Here is a 20,346-nt window from a genome sequence, read left to right as displayed (position 1 = left end):
GTAAGCACCTTGTCAGGCATAAATCTCACGTTCTGTCTCCATGGTGCTCTGTATAGAAGAGTGCTCACGGAATAAACTCTGAGAACAAACGTGAATGCAAATTAAATACGCTAATGATGAAGAACATAAACTGCCAGGACCTAAATGGAAAAATCAAGAACAAAATCTAAATAACAGCTGCTTAAATTTATATACAAAAATAGGTGGTTTCCTATTTTAACACTTGATGTTTTACAAAGCACCCTGGCATATTCATGAAACTTTTAGCTTACTGAACCTGTTTTGTCTTTGTGATTTTTCACATCAAAGGCAAGAAAACTATAGCCAGGAATATTTTATTTATTATTGGTTTTCATCAAGATAGTAAGTATTAGGAACATTTGTGTAAGACACTGTGCTAGGTATCAGAGATATAGTGGTGACTATCACTACAGGAATAAAAAGTCAGTAATTGTCCTCTGATCTAAAAAAAAAAAAAAAAAAAAACAGAAACACCCCATAAAATCTGTTAGAGCAGAAACATAATGTTCACAGATTATACAACAGAGGTAAGCAAAATATTTAAGTAGCACCAATAAAATATCTGTATCTACCCTAAGAAAAATTTCAGCTGAGTTTTGAAGAGGAACAGGAGTAAAGCTTGTGGCAATAGGGCAGATAGCAGAGATACCTTACCAAAAGCTTCCAGCTTCTTCTCAAACAAAGGGAAATGCTGAATAAAGTATCAGAAAATAACTTTTGGATAAATAGCTGAGTTTGAAACCAAGAACGAAAACTTCACAGTTGTCAAAAATTAAGAAGACACAAACTCAAAAACAGCCAGGAAGGAAGAAAAACAGAACAGGTTATACCTTGGAATGGCTATGTAGGGTGCAAACACCAGATAGGAAGGAGTCCAGGCAGCAGATCCTATTTAAGCAAAGGGACCTGGAGCTGAACCACCTACCTAAGCCAGAAATAAAAAAGTCAAAAACATTCACAGCCTTAAAAGTCTGTTATGAAAAACCGAGACCTCCAACCTAAGACAATGAATAATCAGCCCCAATTCATGCTACCTAAATGATTTACAGACCCCAATCCCAGAACCTGGTATTAAAAACTGGTCTGAAATCGGTAAAACCCATGAAGCCCCCACAGAGACAAAGGTTAAATTACCCAGAAGGGATGATGAAAATGTTTTATATCATGATCACTGAACTCTAGACCACAGGAAACTCTGTAGTGTCTACAGGACAAAGGATCATGTTTCTTCAATGGAAACATGAAAGGAAAGGGAACTTACAGATCAAGAGAGACTTGAGAGATCAACCAACAGCCAAGGTAGAGAACTTATCTGGATCCTGATCCAAATAAGCAAACTGTAAAAATACATACACACTTAACATCTGAAAGTGAAAAGTGGAACAATGACTAGACATTTAATAACAGTAAGTTTAATTATTAATTTTTTTTAGGTGTTATAATAGTATGGTAGCTACTAAAACATTTACAAATGAAATTACACGAAGCTTAGGTTTGCTTCCTTATAGTATAGGAAAGGGGGATGTGGTAGAATAGATTTACCAACAGGACTGGCCAAAAATGGTTAACTGTTAAAGCTGGAGGAGGGACACATGGAGACCCATTTTTATATCTACTTTCTTTTTTTTTTTTTTTTTTAAGATTTTATTTATTTATTTATTTGATAGACTGAGATCACAAGTGGGCAGAGAGGCAGGCAGAGAGAGAGAAAGAGGAGGAAGCTGGCTCCCCGAGGAGCAGAGAGCCCCATGTGGGGCTTGATCCCAGGATCCTGGGATCATGACCTGAGCCGAAGGCAGAGGCTTTAACCCACTGAGCCACCCATGTGCTCCCATATCTACCTTAAAAAAAAAAAAAAAAAAAAGATTTTATTTATTTGAGAAAGAGCACGTGAGAGAGAGCAGGAACAAGGGGAGGAGGGAGAGTGAGAGACGGACTCCATGCCAAGCAGGGAGCCTGACATGGGACTCAATCCCTGGACCATGACCTGCGCTGAAGGCAGATGCTTAACTGAATGAGTTACCCAAGCACCCCATTCTATCCACCTTAATGTTTCATTTTTTTCACTCAGGTTTTTTTTTTTTTTTAAGATTTTATTTATTTATTTGAGAGAGAGAGAGAGGGAGGGAGAGGTAAAGGACAGAGGGAGAGTGAGAGAAAGAGAAGCAGACACTCTGCTGAGCAGAGAGCCTGATGTGGGACCTGATTCCAGGACCCTGAGATCATAACTGAGCTGAAGGCAGACACTTAATAGACTGAGCCACCCAGGCGCCCCTGTGTTTAGTTTTTTTCAATAAAAAGTTTTTAAAAAGTATGTATCCTTTATTTCCAAATATATCCTTTACCTCTAAAGTAAGTCAAATCAGCAATATTTTGTTTCATTAAATACACATGTACTGGGGGTGCCTGGGTGGCTCAGTGGGTTAAAGCCTCCGCCTTTGGCTCCGGTCATGATCCCAGGATTCTGGGATTGAGCCCCGCATCGGGCTCTCTGCTCAGCGGGGAGCCTGCTTCCTCCTTTCTCTCTGCCTGCCTCTCTGCCTACTTGTGGTCTCTGTCAAATAAATAAATAAAATCTTAAAAAACCACATGTACTATCTTCACTTATAAGATACATTTATTCTTGTTCTCTAATTTCAAAATTCATCTGAAATGTAGCTCCGAAAAAACTCACATTGGAATAAAACTTAATATTCATTTCCTTTGGTCCTTTTTTAAAGAGATTTTATTTAAATTCAAGTTAGTTAACATACAGTGTAGAATTCATTTCAGGGGCAAAATGTAGTGATTCATCAGTTGCATATATCACCCAGGGCTCCTTATATCAACTGCTTGCCTTCATGCCCATCACACAATTACCCCATTCTCCCCACCAACCTCCCCTCCAGCAGTCCTTAGTTTGTTACTGTAGTTAAGGGTCTCTTATGGTTTGCCTCCCTCTCTTTTTATCTTGTTTTAGTTTTCCTTTCCTTCCTCTACGTTCCTCTGTTTTGTTTCTTAAGTCCCATATTTAAGTGAAATCATTTGATATTTATCTTTCTCTGATTTATTTTGCTTAGCATAATATACTCTAGTTCCTCCTTTGGTCTTATGTTGTATATTATACGTAAAGTTCTGTAACTGATTACATTGTAATCCTGGATTAGAAATTCCTGAATTAAAGCAAGTACCATAGAAGTGTTTCAACATAACATACATGTAATTAAAAGGTAAATGCCTTCTTCTGAAGGTAAGCTAACACTTAAATGTCTTGCTTCTTATTAACATTTTAATTTCTTAGTTGCTCTACACTCACTGGTTCTATGGCATACTTTTTTTTTTTTTTTTAAATACAACTGACCAATATACTTGTATCTTGCAGAGTAAATGCTTTGCTTATTGCTAAGTAAGCCAAAAGGTTAAGTGAACAAGTTCTTATTATTAAAAAGTAAAAGGAGCAGTTAACACTCAAATTTTAAGAAGGCAAACCTTTACTAAAGCTTAATAATGCTGTCCACATACGAAGATGTTATTAGATCTACATCCATTAAACAAGAAATTAAGAGTTTTTTCCCTATTGTGAGGATGAACTTAAATCTAGTATCCAGAATCTGTAACTCTATCCCATATTTGAAAGGTCAGTCACATAATTTGCATGATTATGTTAATGGTGGTAGAAGCTACTATGATACAAATGGAAAACCATTTGTCTTCCATTGTCTAATTTAGTTAATAGTAATATCTAACAACAGTAACATCGATAACCACCAGCCATCTATAACTCAGTATGTGATTTGGTTAGAAGTTACTGAGCTTCTCTTCTTAATAGTTTCATTACCAATCTGTGATGAAAATTAGGTAGACCCATGAGGCAGTAGAAAAACAGTAGTATAGTTCTAAGAAATATGTTTTGTCTTTATGAAAAAACCCATTCTGTATTCTAGATAACCAACTTTAAGCAGTTGGTTTCCTCCGATTGCAGAATTACTTATTTTTAGAAAAATTAGAAAATATGGGAAAGAATTTATAAAAAAAAAAAAAACACAACAATTTTACCACCTAGGAAAAAATCACTGTCAACATAATGGCACATTTCTTTTTAGTCTTCTTTTTCTTACTGATTTGTAGGAGTTTTGAGTGTTTCATAATCTTCAATACTCCATTATGTAAGTTAAAAACTTTTACTTCCATTTCACATTTTTAAGTTTTGTGTTTTTTTTAAAGATTTTATTTATTTATTTGATAGAGATCACAAGTAGGCAGAGAGGCAGGCAGAGAGAGAGGGGGGGACATAGGCTCCCTGCTGAGCAGAGAGCCCAATGCGGGGCTCGATCTCAGGACCCTAGGATCACAACCCTAGGATCACAACCTGAGCCGAAGGCAGAGGCTTTAACCCACTGAGCCACCCAGGAACCCCACATTTTTAAGTTCTTAAAGTTGGTTCCAAAATATATTCTGGGGATTTTAAGTCTATACTGAATATACACCCTTAGAGAGAAATCTTATCTTTAAAATCCTGAATCTTTCAAGCTAGAAACAAAGTACATCTCTTCTACATTTACTGAAAACTTCTGGATTTCTGTACACTCCTTTTTAGATTTACTCCACAGCATTTTTCCTGTTGTTACTTTTAGTAAACTCTTTCCCATACTGCATATAGAAAAATTATAGAATTTTAATGGGCACCTGGGTAGCTCAGTTGGTTAAGTGTCTGCCTGCAGCTCAGGTCGAGATCCCAGGGTCCTGGGATTGAGCCCCCAATCAGGCTTCCCCTGCTCAGTGGGCAGTCTGCTTCTCCTTCATGCTTTCTCTCTCAAATAAAATCTTTTTTAAAAATTAGAATTTTAAATCATAAATGTGTAATGATCCCCCTCACTGAATTATCTTTTCTCTTTAAAGATTTATTTATTTTAAAATATTTTATTTATTTGAGAGAGACAGCACAAGAGAGGGAAGGCATAAGAAGAGGGAGAAGCAGGCTCCCAGCTGAGCAAGGAGCCCCACATAGGGCTCAATCCTAGGATCCTGGAATCATGACCTGAGCTGAAGGCAGACACTTAAGTGACTGAGGCACCCAGGCACCCCAAGATTTATTTATTTGAGAGAGAAAGACAGACATACACATACACACACACATCCAAGTGCAAGCAGTGGGAGGGGTGGAGGGAGAGAATCCCAAGCCAACTCAGCACTGAGCTGGGAGCCCAATGTCGGCCTATCTAACAACCTTGAGATCTTGACCTGAGCCAAAATCAACAGCTGGACACTTAAATAACTGAGCCACCCAGGTGTCCCTGAATTATCTTATTGCTCTAGTTCTTCAGTTGATTTTGTTGGCTATTTATTCTTTTCTTTAAATTTCTTAATTGCACTAATCAGCACTTGAGGAATACTGACTACTCAGTATACAGCTCCAGAAATAAGTCTGAAAGTCTTCACTTAAAAAAAAAGAAAAAGAAAAAGAAAAGAAATCTAATGACACTCAACTATATTTCAATTGAGGAAAGAAAAAAATCAGTCTGGGGGCACCTGGCTGGCTCACCTGGTAGAGCATTCACCTTTTGGTTGTAAGTTCAAGCCCCAAAGTGGGTACAGAGATTACTTAAAAATAAAATCTTAAGGGACACCTGAGTGGCTTGGTGGCTTAGGCCTCTGCCTTCAGCTTGGGTCAGGATCTCAGGGTTCTGGGATGCGGGGCTCTCTGCTCAGCGGGGAGCCTGCTTCCCCACCCCACAGCCTGCCTCTATGCCTACTTGTGATCTTTGTCAAATAAATCAAAATTTAAAATAAGTAAATAAATAAAATCTTAAGGGGTCCCTGGGTGGCTCAGTCGGTTAAGCATCTATCTGCCTTCGGCTCAGATCAGGACCCCAGGTTCCTGGGATCAAGCCCTATATGGGGTTCCTTGATCAGTGGGGAGCCTGATTCTCCTTCTCCCTCTGCCTGCAGCTCCCCCTGCTTGTGTGCTCCCTCTATCTCCCTCTCTCTGTCAAATAAATTTTAAAAATCTTAAGGAAAGAAGTTAGGCTTTTATATTACGATAGTTGTTCTGTTCTATTAATATTCTATTATTATTTTATCTAGAATTTCTGCCTCACAATTCACATGTGAGGCTTTCTAGATACTATCTGTTCCTATTTTAGGCTTAGGTATCAATGTTATGTTGACCTCTACTTTTTTTTTAATTAATTGGAAAGAATTAGGTTGGTTTGGAACAAATTAAGTATCAGCATCAACTCTTCTTTGAATATACTCAAGAAAGTGCCTGGAGTCAGTGGGAGCTCTTGTTTGTTTGCTGAGATGGGAGGCAGATGGACAAAGGAAGAAGTATAATCTCTCAATTTCTTTCATGGTTTTTAGTCTATCAACTTCTCGTCTGGTCGTTTGTATTTTCCTAAAAACACTTTTAGGAAGGTTTTCAGACAGATTAGCATCGATTGTACAAGCTCTTCTAAAGAAGCCATTCTACAATTTAAGAAGCTACTTTCTGGGACACCTGGGCTCCTCAGTCTGTTAAGTGTCTGCCTTTGGCTCAGGTCATGATCTCTGGGTCCTCTGATCAAGCCCTGCATCAGGCTTCATGCTCAGCAGGGAGTATGCTTCTCTCTCTCTCTCTCACTCCCTCTGCCCTACCCCACTGCTTGCTCACTCTCTCTCTCAAATAAATAAAATCTTAAAAAAAAAAATTAGGGGCGCCTGGGTGGCTCAGTGGGTTAAAGCCTCTGCCTTTGGCTCGGGTCATGATCCCAGGGTCCTGGAATGGAGCCCCGCATCGGGCTCTCTGCTCAGCGGGGAGCCTGCTTCCCTTCCTCTCTGCCTGCCTCTCTGCCTACTTGTGATCTCTCTCTCTGTGTCAAATAAGTAAATAAAATCTTAAAAAAAAAAAAAATTACTTTCTAGGTCACCTGGTTGGCTCAGTGGGTTGAGCAGCCTACTCTTGATTTCAGCTCTAATTGTGATCTCAGGGTTGTAAGGTCAAGCCCCACATGGAACCCACCACTGGGCAATGCTCAGAGGAGAGTCTGCTTGAGATTCTAATCTCTCCCTCCCCCTTCTTGTGTGCTCATGCTCTCTCTAAAATAAATAAATCTTTTTTAAAAAGCTACTTTCCCCTTTCCATTGTATCTGTTTTTTAATTCTTTTTCTTTCTTTTTTAAGTTGTGTTTTTGTTTTTTCTTTTTAAGATTTTATTTATTTATTTATTTATTTGACAGCGAGAGAGATAGAGAGAGATAGAGATCACAAGCAGGCAGAGAGAGAGGGGAAGCAGACTCCCCACTAAGCAGAGAGCCTGATGTGGGACTTGATCCCAGGACCCTGAGATCACGACCTGAGCCGAAGGCAGAGGCTTAACACACTGACCCACCCAGGCATCCCTTAATTCTTTTTCTTAATTTTGAGAATGAGCGCTTTTTCTCATGTTCTTCATCTGGTCAGCTACTGAACCAACTATTTAATTAAATAAATTTTTAATTTTGTTTAATTAAGCTACATGGACATCCCGTTCACACTGACAAATATTTTAGAGTACCAGTTTTGTTTTGTTTTTAAGATTTTATTTATTTATTTGACACAGAGAGAGAGGTCACAAGTAGGCAGAGAGCCCAATGCGGGGGGGATTCCAGGACCTGAGATCACTACCTGGACCGAAGGCAGAGGCTTAACCCACTGAGACATCTAGGTGCCTTGAGAGTATCAGTTTTTAGGCTATTCTCCTCTTAGAACAATTTTGTGTCCAGATACCTTAGAAATTCTATTTTATTTCTTTTATATATCAAAATAATATATGGTTATAAAAATCCAAGTATTAAAATAAAACAGAAAGGATATATGTGCAAACTATAAAGCAACTGCAGCCCTACCCCTTGAATAAATACCATTAAAACTCTGTGATCCTCTAGATTCTTTTTTTTCAATGCACACAGAAACATACACATATAGGGGCACTTGGGTGGCTCAGTCGGTGGAGCATCTCACTCTTGATCTTAAGTCCTGAACTCAAGGTCATGATTTCAAGCTCCGCACTAGGCATATAGACTATTTAAAAAACAACAACAACAATATACATATATATTCTTCTACTAAAAACAAAACAAAAACAAAAACAAAGAGGATTATGTTATTACTACTACTTTGTAGCAAGCTTTTTATTCTAACTCATATGCTCTGGCATCTCTACCCTAGTGTATACAGCATTCTCATTCTTTGTAACTGCAGTGCGATAGTCCATTCTTATTTGATTAGCATATAGTTTGTACCCAATTTTTGCCATCATAAACAATATTGTTTGGATGTTTGATGTAGTGAACATCCTAGTGAACATGGATGTTCACTACATCAAACATCCTCACTGAGTGAACTTTCTCCACACTCAACAAACATTTCTGTAGGGGAAAAAAAACACACCTCTAAACAGTATTGTGGTTAAAAGGTATGAGTGACTTAAATCTTTAAACCTTGACAATAAGTGAGGATGAATGTTATATTTTTAAAACCTTTTAATTGAAATATACAGAAAACATACAACTCACATATTTAAAATTTATCAGTGAATTTTCCCTAAGTGAACACACACATAACCCACATCCAGATCAGGGAACAGAATATTATCAGAATTTCAGACACCTCCCTTTGTGCCCCTATGTAATCACTATCCTCCAAGGGTAACCTCTCCTGACTTCCAACACTTTTGATTAGTTTTGCTAGTTTTTGCACATTTTTTTAAAATTTTTTTATTTATTCATTTGATGGAAAGAGATCACAAGTAGGCTGAGAGGCAGGCAGAGAGAGAGAGAGGAGGAAGCGGGCTCCCTGCTGAGCAGAGAGCCCGATATGGGGCTTGATCCCAGGACCCTGGGATCCTGACCTGAGCTGAAGGCAGAGGCCTTAACCCACTGAGCCACCCAGGTGCCCCTAGTTTTTGCACATTAAAAAAAAAAAAAAAAAGATTTATTTGAGAAAAAGAGCATGCATGCACAGGATTGGGAGGGTAGAGGGAGATGGAGAGAATCAATCTCAAGCAGACTCCATGAACAGCGTGGAGCCCAAAGTGGGCTTGATCCCACCACTACTCTTGAGATCATGACCTGAGCTGGAATCAAGATTCAGATGCTTAACTGACTGAGCCACCAGGCATCCTGTGTTTTTATAAATTATATAAGTGGAATCATACACAATATACCCACAGCTTCCAAACTGCACCAATGGTGCCTCGGGAACTGCAAGGAATTTTAAATTTGAGAGAAATGATACCCGATATCTGTGTTACACCATACCAACTAACTAGATTGCTGTATTCTTTTCAGTGACATCTAATCTTGGTTAATAAGCTGCATTTTCAGTGTTAACTTACAGTAATAAGTAACATTTAAAACTCAACATAGAACTGGGGCACCTGGGTGGCTCAGCTGGTTAAGTGTCTGACTTCAGCTCAGGTCATTATCTCAGGGTTCTGGGATCAAGCCCCATGTTGGGATCCACACCCAGAGGGGAGTCTGATTGTTGCTCTGCCCTGCTCCCCACCCCCATACTCTCTCTCAGATAAATAAATAAAATGCCATGAACCAGCTGCTGGGAAGGGAGAAAGTTGGGGAGCCTCTGGTGTATATTTCTATCACTGGCTTCTTATACTCAGTATCACTTGTGATACTTGTGACACCATTCATATGGTGTCAAACAGCTGCAGTTCATGCATTTTCTTCTTTTCCTTCTTTCTTCCTTTCTTTTTTTGCCGGGGGCTCTACACCCAATCTGGTGCTTGAACTCACAACCCTGAGATCAAGAATCACATGCTCTACCAACTGAGCCAGCCAGGGAATCCCATTCATTTTCACTGCATCATATTCAACTATGTAACTATTCCACAATTTATTTATTAATTCTATTGATGGACATTTAGACAGTTTATACTTTTTGGTTTTTATGAATAGCATTGTTATAAACATTCTTTGTGTATGTGTGCATTTTTTAAATTTTCATCCCAGTTTAGTTTACATATATATTAGTATCAAGTGTATAATACAGTGACTCAACATTTCTATACATTACTTAGTGCTCATCACAATGTGTATTCCTGATTCCCTTCACCTATTTTAATCACCTACCACACTCATCTCCGTTCTGGTAACTATCAGTTTGTTTTGTTTTGTTTTTTAAATAAATTTATTTATTTGAGAGAGAGAACTCCTGCTTGGGGCGGGGGGCAGAAGGAAAGAAACTTCAGATTCCCTGATCAGTGCAGAGACTGACATGGAGCTTGATTTCACAACCCTGAGATCATGACCTGAGTCAAAATCAAGAGTCAGGACGCTTAACCGATAGAGCCACCTAGGAGCTCCCAGTTTGCTTTCTATATTTAAGAATCTTTTTTCCATTTGTTTAGAACTTTTCTTTCAAAGATTTTATGTAGGTATCTATGTATTTATTGGAGAGAGAGAGAAGGTGGGGAGGAGAGGGACAAGCAAACTTTGCACTGAGCCCAAGAAAGGGCTGATCTCAGGACCCTTAGTTCATGATCTGAGCCAAAATCAAGAATCACCTGAATGAGCCACACAGGCACCCCCATTTTGAACATTCGTTTTTTTGTTTTTTTTTTTTAAGATTTTATTTATCTATTTGACAGAGAGAGATCACACGTAGGCAGAGAGGCAGGCAGAAAGAGAGGGAAGCAGGCTCCCTGCTGAGCAGAGAGCCTGATACCGGGCTTGATCCCAGGACCCTGAGATCATGACCTGAGCCAAAAGCAGAGGCTTTAACCCACTGAACAACCCAGGTGCCCCCATTTTGAACTTTTTTTTTTTTTTTAAAGATTTTATTTATTTATTTGACAGATAGAGATCACAAGTAAGCAAAGAGGCAGGCAGAGAGAGGAGGAAGCAGGTTCCCAGCTGACCATAGAGTCGGATGTGGGGCTTAGTCCCAGGACCCTGGGATCATGACCTGAGCAGAAGGCAGAGGCTTAACCCACTGAGCCACCCAGGCGCCCCTGAACGTTAAGTGTACATTTCTTGAAATAGAATTACTGTGTTACAGGGTATGTATATGCTCAGTTTTAGTAGACAATGCTAGTTTTCCTAAACGGTACATCAATTTACATTCCCACTAACAAGGTATGAGTTCTGATTCCTCCATGTACTTCCTAACATTTTTTTTTTCATTTAGTCATTCTGAGGAATTGTACAGTAAGACAATTTCCCTGAAAACAAAATGAGGTTGAGTCCCTTTTTAAAAGCTTGATTGGTCCTTTGAATATACTCTTTTTAGATGCCTTTTTAAGTTCTTTCCCCATTTAAAAAAATGGGCTATTTTTCATTTCCTTAGTATTAGTTCTTTAGATGCAGGATGAGTCCTTGATTAGACATATGTCCTACAAGTATCTTTTCCCACTTTCCCTACTCTGTGCTTGGCTTTTCATTTTCTTAATGGTATCTTTTCAAGAATAGATGTTATTGGGGCACCGGGTGGCTCAGTGGGTTAAAGCCTCTGCCTTCGGCTCCGGTCATGATCCCAAGGTCCTGGGATCGAGCCCCACATCGGGCTGTCTGCTCAGCAGGGAGCCTGCTTCCTTCTCTCTCTCACTGCCTGCCTCTCAGCCTACTTGTGATCTCTATCTGTCAAATAAATAAATAAAATCTTAAAAAAAAAAAAAGAATAGATGTTATTTATCTTAATAAAGTCCAATTTATCAAATTATCTTTATATTTAGGTCATTTGCTATACTATTAAATAATTCTTTGATGACATAGTGAAAACTGTTTTCCTAAAAAATCTTTTCACATTTAGCTCAGCAAACCATTAAAAAATGATTACTGTGTGGGGCGCCTGGGTGGCTCAGTCTGTTGGGCGACTGACTGCCTTCAGCTTGGGTCGTGGTCCCGGGATCCTGGGATCGGGCTCCCTGCTCGGCGGGGAGTCTGCTTCTCCCTCTGCCTGCTGCTCTGCCTACTTGTACTCTCTATCCGTCAAATAAATAAATAAATTTAAAACAAAAATGATTACTGTGTATGGTGTAAGGTAAGGTCATATACTTTTCCCCCAAATGGATACCTAATTGACCAATACCATTAGTCTGACCAATACCATTAATTTCCTTTCCCTACTGTACCAGTGTCACTCTTATAGTAAGCCAGGTGACAATTTATGCATCAGTCTGTTTCTGGAATGTTTTGTTTCACTGGTCTATTTGTCTATCCATGTGCCAATACTGTATTAATCTTAATTGCTATGGCTTGACACTTGGTAGTGTGAGTTCTCCAGATTTTCTTTCTTTTTTTTCCTCATGATTGCCTTGGCATTTCAGTTGCGCATCTTTTGATGTTTACTGGCCATTCATATCTTCCCCCTCTATGAGCTGTCCAAGTATTCTGGAAATGAGTTGGTTATTTTTTACATATTGATTAGTATTTGATCTCTCTGTATTAGAAAATACACCCCTTATCTGTCAAATATTCTAATTTCCATAGTATTTAAAAAATGCTTACAATTTTTCCATTTTTTTAAATGTACTTACAAGTATCAATTTCTCTTTTTCTTTCTAGGTTTTTGTTTCATGCTTAGAAAAGCCTTCCCCATGCCAACATGGCATTACAATGTTGGCCACTGTAACAGAGACTCTGCCTGTTACATGACTTATTTTTATAATGTTTGACATTTTTAAAATTTGTAAAGTACCTTAATAATTTTTTTAAAGATTTTATTTATTTGAGAGAGAAAGCACACGAGGGCAGGGGAAGGGGCAGAGGGAGAAGCAGACTCCCCACTGAGCAGGGAACCAGATGCAGGACTCAATCCCAGGACTCCAGGATCATGACCTAACTGAAAGGAAACCTCTTAACAGACTTAAGCCACGCAGGTACCCTTAATAATTTCTTTAAAAAAGAAATTTCAGTCATTTCCCACTATAAGACACTGACCCAATAATTTATTGGTACTTTTAAAAAAGCTATTTTTTTAAGTTTATTTGAGAGGTGATAGGGAGGAGCAGAGGGAGAGGGACAAGTAGACTCTGTGAGCTGAGCTTGGAACTCCACACAGGGCTTGATCTCATGACCCTGAGATCATGACCTGAGCTGAAATCAAGAGTCAAATGCTTAATTAACTAAGCCACCCATGCACCCCATTCTGAAACTTTTATGATTTCATTTGCCACATTTAAATCTTTTTTGTTGTTTTTAAAGATTTTATCCATTTATTTGAGAGAGAGCAAGAGTGGAGAGGGGCAAAGGGAAAGGGAGAGAGGGAATCTTAATCAGACTCCATTTCAAGCACAGAGCCCAGTACATGGCTTGATCCCACAAACATCATGACCTGTGCCAAAACAAAGAGCTGAACACTAAACAAACAGCGATCCAGGCATCCCAGCAATATTTAAATCTTTAATTGACCTGAAAGTCATTTTACTATATGGTGTGACATAGGGGTCTAACTTTTCTCTAAATAGAGAGATTCCCAAAATATTTTTATATATTTCTCCCCATTTAAAATATAGCATTGTCCCATAACTTTCTCATTTAACATTTTTTTAAAAAGATTTAATTTATTTATTTGCCAGAAAGAGAGCGCACATACGTGTACACACAAGCAGGCAGAGTGGCAGGCAGAGGGGGAGAGAGAAGCAGGCTCCCCGGCGAGCAAGGAGCCCCATGCGGGACTTGATCCCAGGATCTTGGGATCATGACCTAAGCTAAAGGCAGCGGCTTAACCGACTGAGCCACCCAGGCGCTCCTCATTTAAAAATTCTTAAATATGCTCTGATTTCTATCTAGACTGTTTCCTATGTTCTATAATCTCTCTGCTGTTCTTGTGCCAATGCTACACTTTTTTTTTTTTTTAAGATTTTATTTATTTATTTGACACAGAGAAAGATAGCGAGAGAGGGAACACAAGCAGGGGAATGGGACAGGGAGAAGCAGACTTCTGGTGAAGCAAGGAACCTGACACAGGGCTCAATCCCAGTACCCTGGGATCATGACCTAAGCCAAAGGCAGAAGCTTAACAACAGCCATCCAGGCACCCCAATGCTACACTGTTTTAAAATATGTGGCTTTCTAATATACTTTACTATCTTACAAAGCACATCTCTCCTAAGTATTGTGCATCTTCAAAATTTCTTCGACTCATTTATTCTCATATAATCAATTCTCCCAAATGTCAATATTTAATCACTTTCCTATACCAATAAAGTTCTGAGTGCCTGATTCATGTATCACACATATTCACAGCTTAAACTGAGATGAGTTGATATTATTTATAACATATTACCTTACCATCCAGAGAATACATGGTGTGGTGGGTTATTTATGGTCTTTTATGCTCCTACCCCAAAGTTTAAGTTCTCAATTTATTAAGCCCAAGAGCTCTTTATGTGAAAAGATTATTAACTCTCTGGCTGTCAAATATGTTGCAATAATTTTTCAATTTGTTAACAATTAAAAAGCTTATCAGAAAATTAGTTGAAGCATTATATAGGTATACAACAGAAATATGCATAGAAAAAAAAATTAACTCTAAAGTTATTAATGGTTTTCAGCACAAGACTTACAATTATAATAAAAGCCAAAGTTGTTAAGACTGAAAATAATAAGTAGAACATATTATGGAAACACTTTACCTAACCAAAACTTAACTCTATGGACAATTTTGTAATTGGAATAGGATACACAATAGACTATTCAGCCGTTTCAAAGATCATAAACTTCATTGTTTAAAAAACCCAGCCCTTCAGGGACACCTGGGTGGCTCAGCTGGTTGGGCATCTGCCTTCAGCTCAGGTCATGCTCCTGGGGTCCCGTGATTGAGTCCTGTGTCAGGTTCCTTATTCAGCAGGGTGTGTGTTTGTTTGTGTGTGTGTGTGTGTGCTTTTCCCTCTATGCCTCCCCCTGCTTGTGTTCTCTGACAAGTAAATAAGTAAAATCTTAAAAAAAAAAAAAAAAAAAAAACCAGCCCTTCACTCTGTTTGCTTTCACTTGGTATATAATTTTACAATTCCTTCTATTTATCTTTCCATTTCTATACCTAAATGAGCACCCCTTGTTAAAAGCTATTCAGATTCAATAACATTATTTTGTAAAATATGGGGTTTTACTGAGCCATCTATACCACCTGTCATTTTTAAAAATTTCATTTTTTCCCCACCTGTCATTAAAAAAAAAAAAAGATTTATTTGAGAGAAAGAGAAGGAGAGACAGTGCATGGGGGTGGGGTTGGGCAGAGGGAGAGAGAAAGAGTCCCAAGCCCACTCCCTGGCAACCACAGAGCCCAATGCCAGCTGGATCTCACCACCCTGAGACCATGACCTCAGTGGAAATCAAGGGCTGGCCACTTAACCAACTGAGCCACCCAGATGCTCCCCACTTGCTATTTTTTAAAACACATTTTTTTCGTGAACTTCCCTTCCCATATACATCAGCAGCCATTTTCAACTTCAGTTTGGCCTCCAAAACAGAAACCACCACTCTTATCCCTTCCTCTAAGCTGATGATCTTCCCATTCATGACAACCATTCTTTGCAAACCTCACTATGCTGATACTTCATGTCCCCAACACTTTTCATCTGATCTCAGAGAAGCAAGTATTCTTGCTTCTTCCTTAGATACATACTTCAATTTAAGACCAGTACCTTAATTTATGCATGGTGAAGGAAGAAGTAAGACTCAATTAATTCTCCTGTCCAGGGATTCTGCTTCATTCATTTCCCACCTTACTTGTACAACTGGACTCTCATTCCATTTCGGTTTTTGCCATTCAGCCAATAAATATATTCTAATGTCTTCCATTCTTAAAAAAAAATCCCTTTACATTTTACCCTTTCTATATATCAACACCTTTCTCTTTTCCCTTCCTTAGAGAGCAGTCAGCATGCCTACCTCATCTATTCATTCCATAACCCCATCTCCTAATAGTCCAAAGACTATGCCTTTGCCTGAAGCTACTCACAAAAAAATTAACACAGTCACACTGAACTACAACAATCAAGAGGACTGTGGTATTTTTTGGTTCCACAAATATTCTAATTTTGTATGTGACTATGCCTACTGCTGGAAGTGGGGACTGCTGAAGGAATCTGATAATGCATTTCTCCTTGGTTCTAAATTGGATAAAATTGTAAACTTGTAAATAGCCTTAAAATGTTCACAAATTGGGCAGGGGATGAGGATCTTATATTCATATGCATTCAAATGTTTAAAAGTATTTATATTTATGTATTGATACCACGTTTTAAAGTAAGAAAAGCTCCTTCTTCTATTTCCATCAAAGATTCAAGTCCAGGAATTTGTTCTATGAATGTCTTTCATCAATTACTTCAAAATGCAAAATCTTTTCAAGCAAGAAAGCAAGAACACAGAAACTAAATACTAAGTATTAGACCTTGACTTAATTACTTAATTTTATCACCTTTAAGAAAGGGTTATGCCTTACTCCATGGTTTACTTTTGAGAATTAAACAAGACAACACATGTAAAAGCACTTAACACAGTTCCAGGCACATGTTAAATACCTTCCTGCACTTTAGCACACTGCCACACTTCCATCAGACAGAACAATTTAGAAGTGTACCCAAAAAAAGCCATATTAAAATTCTGAATTTACGTGAATCAGAAGATGTGACAAAAGCACCATCTGTTCACACTAATAATAATCTTCAAATGAAAAGCTTCAATCAGGAGCAAAAGTTATTAGAAGATGCTCAAGTATACTCTGAGGGAATTCAAGCAGTAACTGTATTTTGCTTGAATTTCCAATTATGTCCTCTCAGGAGTGTAAAAGATTACATAAGATTTAATATAATGGACAGAGTAAGCATACACACAAAGCAGTAGTTCCCCAGGCTGGGAAAGACAAATTTCAAATTCATCCTACCTTGGGAGGAATGAATCTTAAATATACAAAATTCCCTTAGATACATATAAAAGTAAATCAATTTATCTAAGGGATTTAGGATGAAGGGAGGTTTTCTCTACCCCAGAGCCAAATAATAAAATTAATAACCAAAATAAATCTTCTCCAAATATTTATGGGGGAAAAAAAGCCATCTGAATTGTTAGAACTGGTGTAATGCAGCTGGATTTAGTAAAATGTAGCAAGTCAGCTGCCTTCTGAAAAATTATTATGGGGTAGAGAAAGTGGGCAATCTTCCCAATAAAACAACTGCCACAAAACACCATACATATATAAGAACATACACATCTGTTAAATATCAGTTTACGTTGTGTTCTAGCCAAGTTACTAATCAAGAAGTATTTAAGATCTAAAAAATAAGTCATACTCCACTTCTGGTCACATTTTGCACGGGTGGCTACTGGAGACTACTGGAGAGTTATCCACGCTGATTCAAGGCAATGAGGACTGAATAATAAGTCCACTGTTCACATTCAAATGTTGGTGGGAGGGGGGGCTCCGAGTTCATAAAGTTCTCCTCCCTCTCCAAACATTGCAAAAATTGTCCACGTCTAAGACACTTACCCTTGAAACTCCTTGGAGAGTGACTTGGGAGACTTTTTGTTCAGATTTCTGAGGGGGAGCTATTCAGGAATGCTGCAAGATTGCAACTTTCAAATACATGAACCTAATTTAAATTCTAAAGCATTTTTTTTTTTCTTTCAGGAAAGATTTCCCCCTTTCCTTCCAAACAGTTTATCACCACTCACATATTAACAAAATCCCCAATTCGACCCCAAGTATAAACAAAAACCAAAGCTTTAAAAGATACGCGAATAAAGCACACAACTATCTCCAGTAAATCCTCAACTCCCTCTCGATTAGGATGAGAAAGGAGAAACGAAGAACACAAAGGAGAAAAGATTCTTGGGATGAGGGGCGGCAAGAGGAGAAAGTAGGAAGGGGGGATAAGAGCAGAGCAAAAAGTTCAGCTAATGCTGACACTTCATCTGGGTAAAGGGCAGAAAATATCCGGAAGGCACAGGCTGGAAGTGAAGGACTGAGTGGGACAGGGGCGCAATAGAGGAAGTCCACGCAAAAGGCCTACCCAAACTGGGGGGGGGGGGGGGGGGGAGAGGGCACAGTGTAGGAGGGAACACCAAAAAACGGGGAGTCTCATTAGGAAGAGATACCAATCAAGGCCCAAGAGCTTGAGACAGAGGACATGGAGACAGGGTATTCCAATTGGCAACCTAGAGACCGCACCAGATGTCTCGGGAGGCGATCCTGCTACGAGGGGTGAGGGGTTAACTGCGAGGGTTCGCAGACGTGGAAGGGGGTGCGGCCCCCGGGGTTGCCGCAGGGGAGCGGAGAGCAGACCCACCGCCCGTACCTTGTAGTAAACATCGAACTGGATGTTCTCGGGCAAGGAGCGGATGTCTCGGCGGGAGCGGATGTAGTTGTCCACGACAGCGGAGATGGCGGTGTTATACAGAGTCTCTGGGATCCACTCTAGTTCCACGGCCGCCATCTTCCTTCCCTCCTCCTCCGCCTCCTCCGCCTCCTCCTCCCGAAGGCCCCCGCCTCCCTCCGTAGCGAACTCCTCTGCGGCCCCGGAGGATTCGGACGGGCGGCGGCAGCCACGCGGGCACAGGGCAGAAGCGCACGGCCGCCCTGGCTCCTCCGGGGCGAGCTATAGGGCAGCAGCGGCGCACGCAGGCCCGGATAAACAGGGGGCACGGAGCCAGAGAGCGCCAAGCCCAGGCCTCACATTCCGGGTTTGAGAGAAACCCGGGTTCCGTCCCAGCGCGGAGCTCTGCAGGGGCGGGGTTGCGTGTGCGGCGTCATGACGTCAGTGCACGCCGACACGCCAGAGGGAAGGAATGCGGCAGGCGGAAAACTTGGGGAGAAAAGATCCTTGATTGTTTCCACAGAGAACGTACTTTCTGAGGGGGCCGGACTTGGTGGTTGGGAATGGGCTTTTTACACTGGGACGAGTAACTCTCTCCCGTGCCGAACTTCGCAGGCGCGTCAGTCCTTTCAGCAAATCGTGCCTCGAGAGTTCTTAGGCATGGAACTTCGGAGGCTCATGGAAAAGTTTGAATCCTTTCATCACAAAAATGCGCATTATCAGAACATTGAAAATTATGCATTCAGGGAACTGAAGGGTCTACACCCCCTCCCTTCCTTAGACTGCGGTCCCTAAGTCAAGTTAGGAACCTTCAGTCCGGGGACTAAGGGTCATTATGGGTCATTGTATAACCATTTGCCTTGTTTGAACTTTTTTTTTTAAACCGTATTTCTTTTTTTCCAAAGAAAATTTACAAACAAACCCCAAAAATGAGAAAAAGAACTTCTTCTGTGGAAGAGTTTGGTAGGAAGGTTAGCCTGATTATGGAATTACAAATAGTGGTGAGAATAAAGGGGTTAATTGCTGGCTGTGTCAGGACTTAATGGGAAGACAGAAATGAAGATTTCAATTTTCTCTGATAGTTCTAGTCCCAATCTCAGGGGATTATTGAATAATTAAGAGTACTTGTTTGAGCTCCCTTCCTCAGTCAGCCTGAACAGTTGCTATTTATGTAACTTAACTTTCCAAGTCGGCCATCTCAAGAACTTTGTGCACTATCTTTCTGCTCTGGGAATTCAACAAGGAAGTTACTGGCCATAATTGATGACACTGTCTCATCACTGTCTCATAGTCACTCTGTAACAATGTAAAACCCAAAAACAATAATGAAAATACGTCCTGATATTTAGAGCTAAAGGAATTGGAATTGGTTCTTACAGTTCACCCTGGTATTCCTATGTTAAATGGATACATAATTTGGTAAAAAAGAAATACACTTAGGGGTGCCTGGGTGGCTCAGTCAGTTAAGCGCCTGCCTTCAGCTTAGGTCATGATCCCAGAGTACTGGGATCAAGTCCCACATTGGGCTCCCTACTGAGAGGAGCTCCTCTCTCTCCCTCTCCCCCCTGCTTGTGCTCTCTCTGTCAAATAAGTAAATAAAATATTTTTTTTAAAAAGACATACACTTAGTTCTTTTCTCAGTCTATACCAGTTATATAATCCATGAACCTAAGACAGATATGGTTGGCCTTAAGGGTTGCAGACTTATAAGTAAAAAAAACAAAAACAAAAAAAAACAAACAAGAAGACCCCACAAATGCCCAGTTACATCTTAATTTCAGATAAATAATGAATAGTTTTTCATATAAGTATGTTGCATGCAGTAGTTTTACATAACCATTTCAAGTTACTCAAGCACATCCATTCCTTCAGCAAATTCTGTATCAGTAATTCTAAGATCTTTTGAAGTTGTTTGGACCTTTCCACAAATATGTATAATTATCCATACATTATCCATGCAAATATTGCATGGGACATACTTATACTAAAAAATTATTCATTGTTTATCTGAAATTTGCATTTAACTGGGCATTGTGTTTTATCCAGCAACCCTACCTCAA

General features: G+C 39.6%; 1 protein-coding gene across 1 annotated transcript in view; it reads right to left on the bottom strand.

Moving 5' to 3' along the window:
- Positions 1-18,717, bottom strand: part of APPBP2 (amyloid beta precursor protein binding protein 2) — a 60,012-nt gene extending 41,295 nt beyond the window's left edge. Inside the window, exon 1 of the mRNA XM_059147486.1 lies at positions 18,269-18,717. Within this exon, the coding sequence (XP_059003469.1) occupies positions 18,269-18,406 (138 nt within the window). The 5' untranslated portion in view covers positions 18,407-18,717. The remainder of the gene's footprint in view (positions 1-18,268) is intronic.
- Positions 18,718-20,346: the final 1,629 nt, after the last annotated feature.

This window comes from Mustela lutreola, chromosome 15 (assembly GCF_030435805.1).
Source record: "Mustela lutreola isolate mMusLut2 chromosome 15, mMusLut2.pri, whole genome shotgun sequence".
Classification (NCBI taxonomy): domain Eukaryota; kingdom Metazoa; phylum Chordata; class Mammalia; order Carnivora; family Mustelidae; genus Mustela; species Mustela lutreola.
The sequence above is the reverse complement of the archived record's forward strand: the minus strand, read 5'-3'. Positions and strand labels throughout refer to the sequence as shown.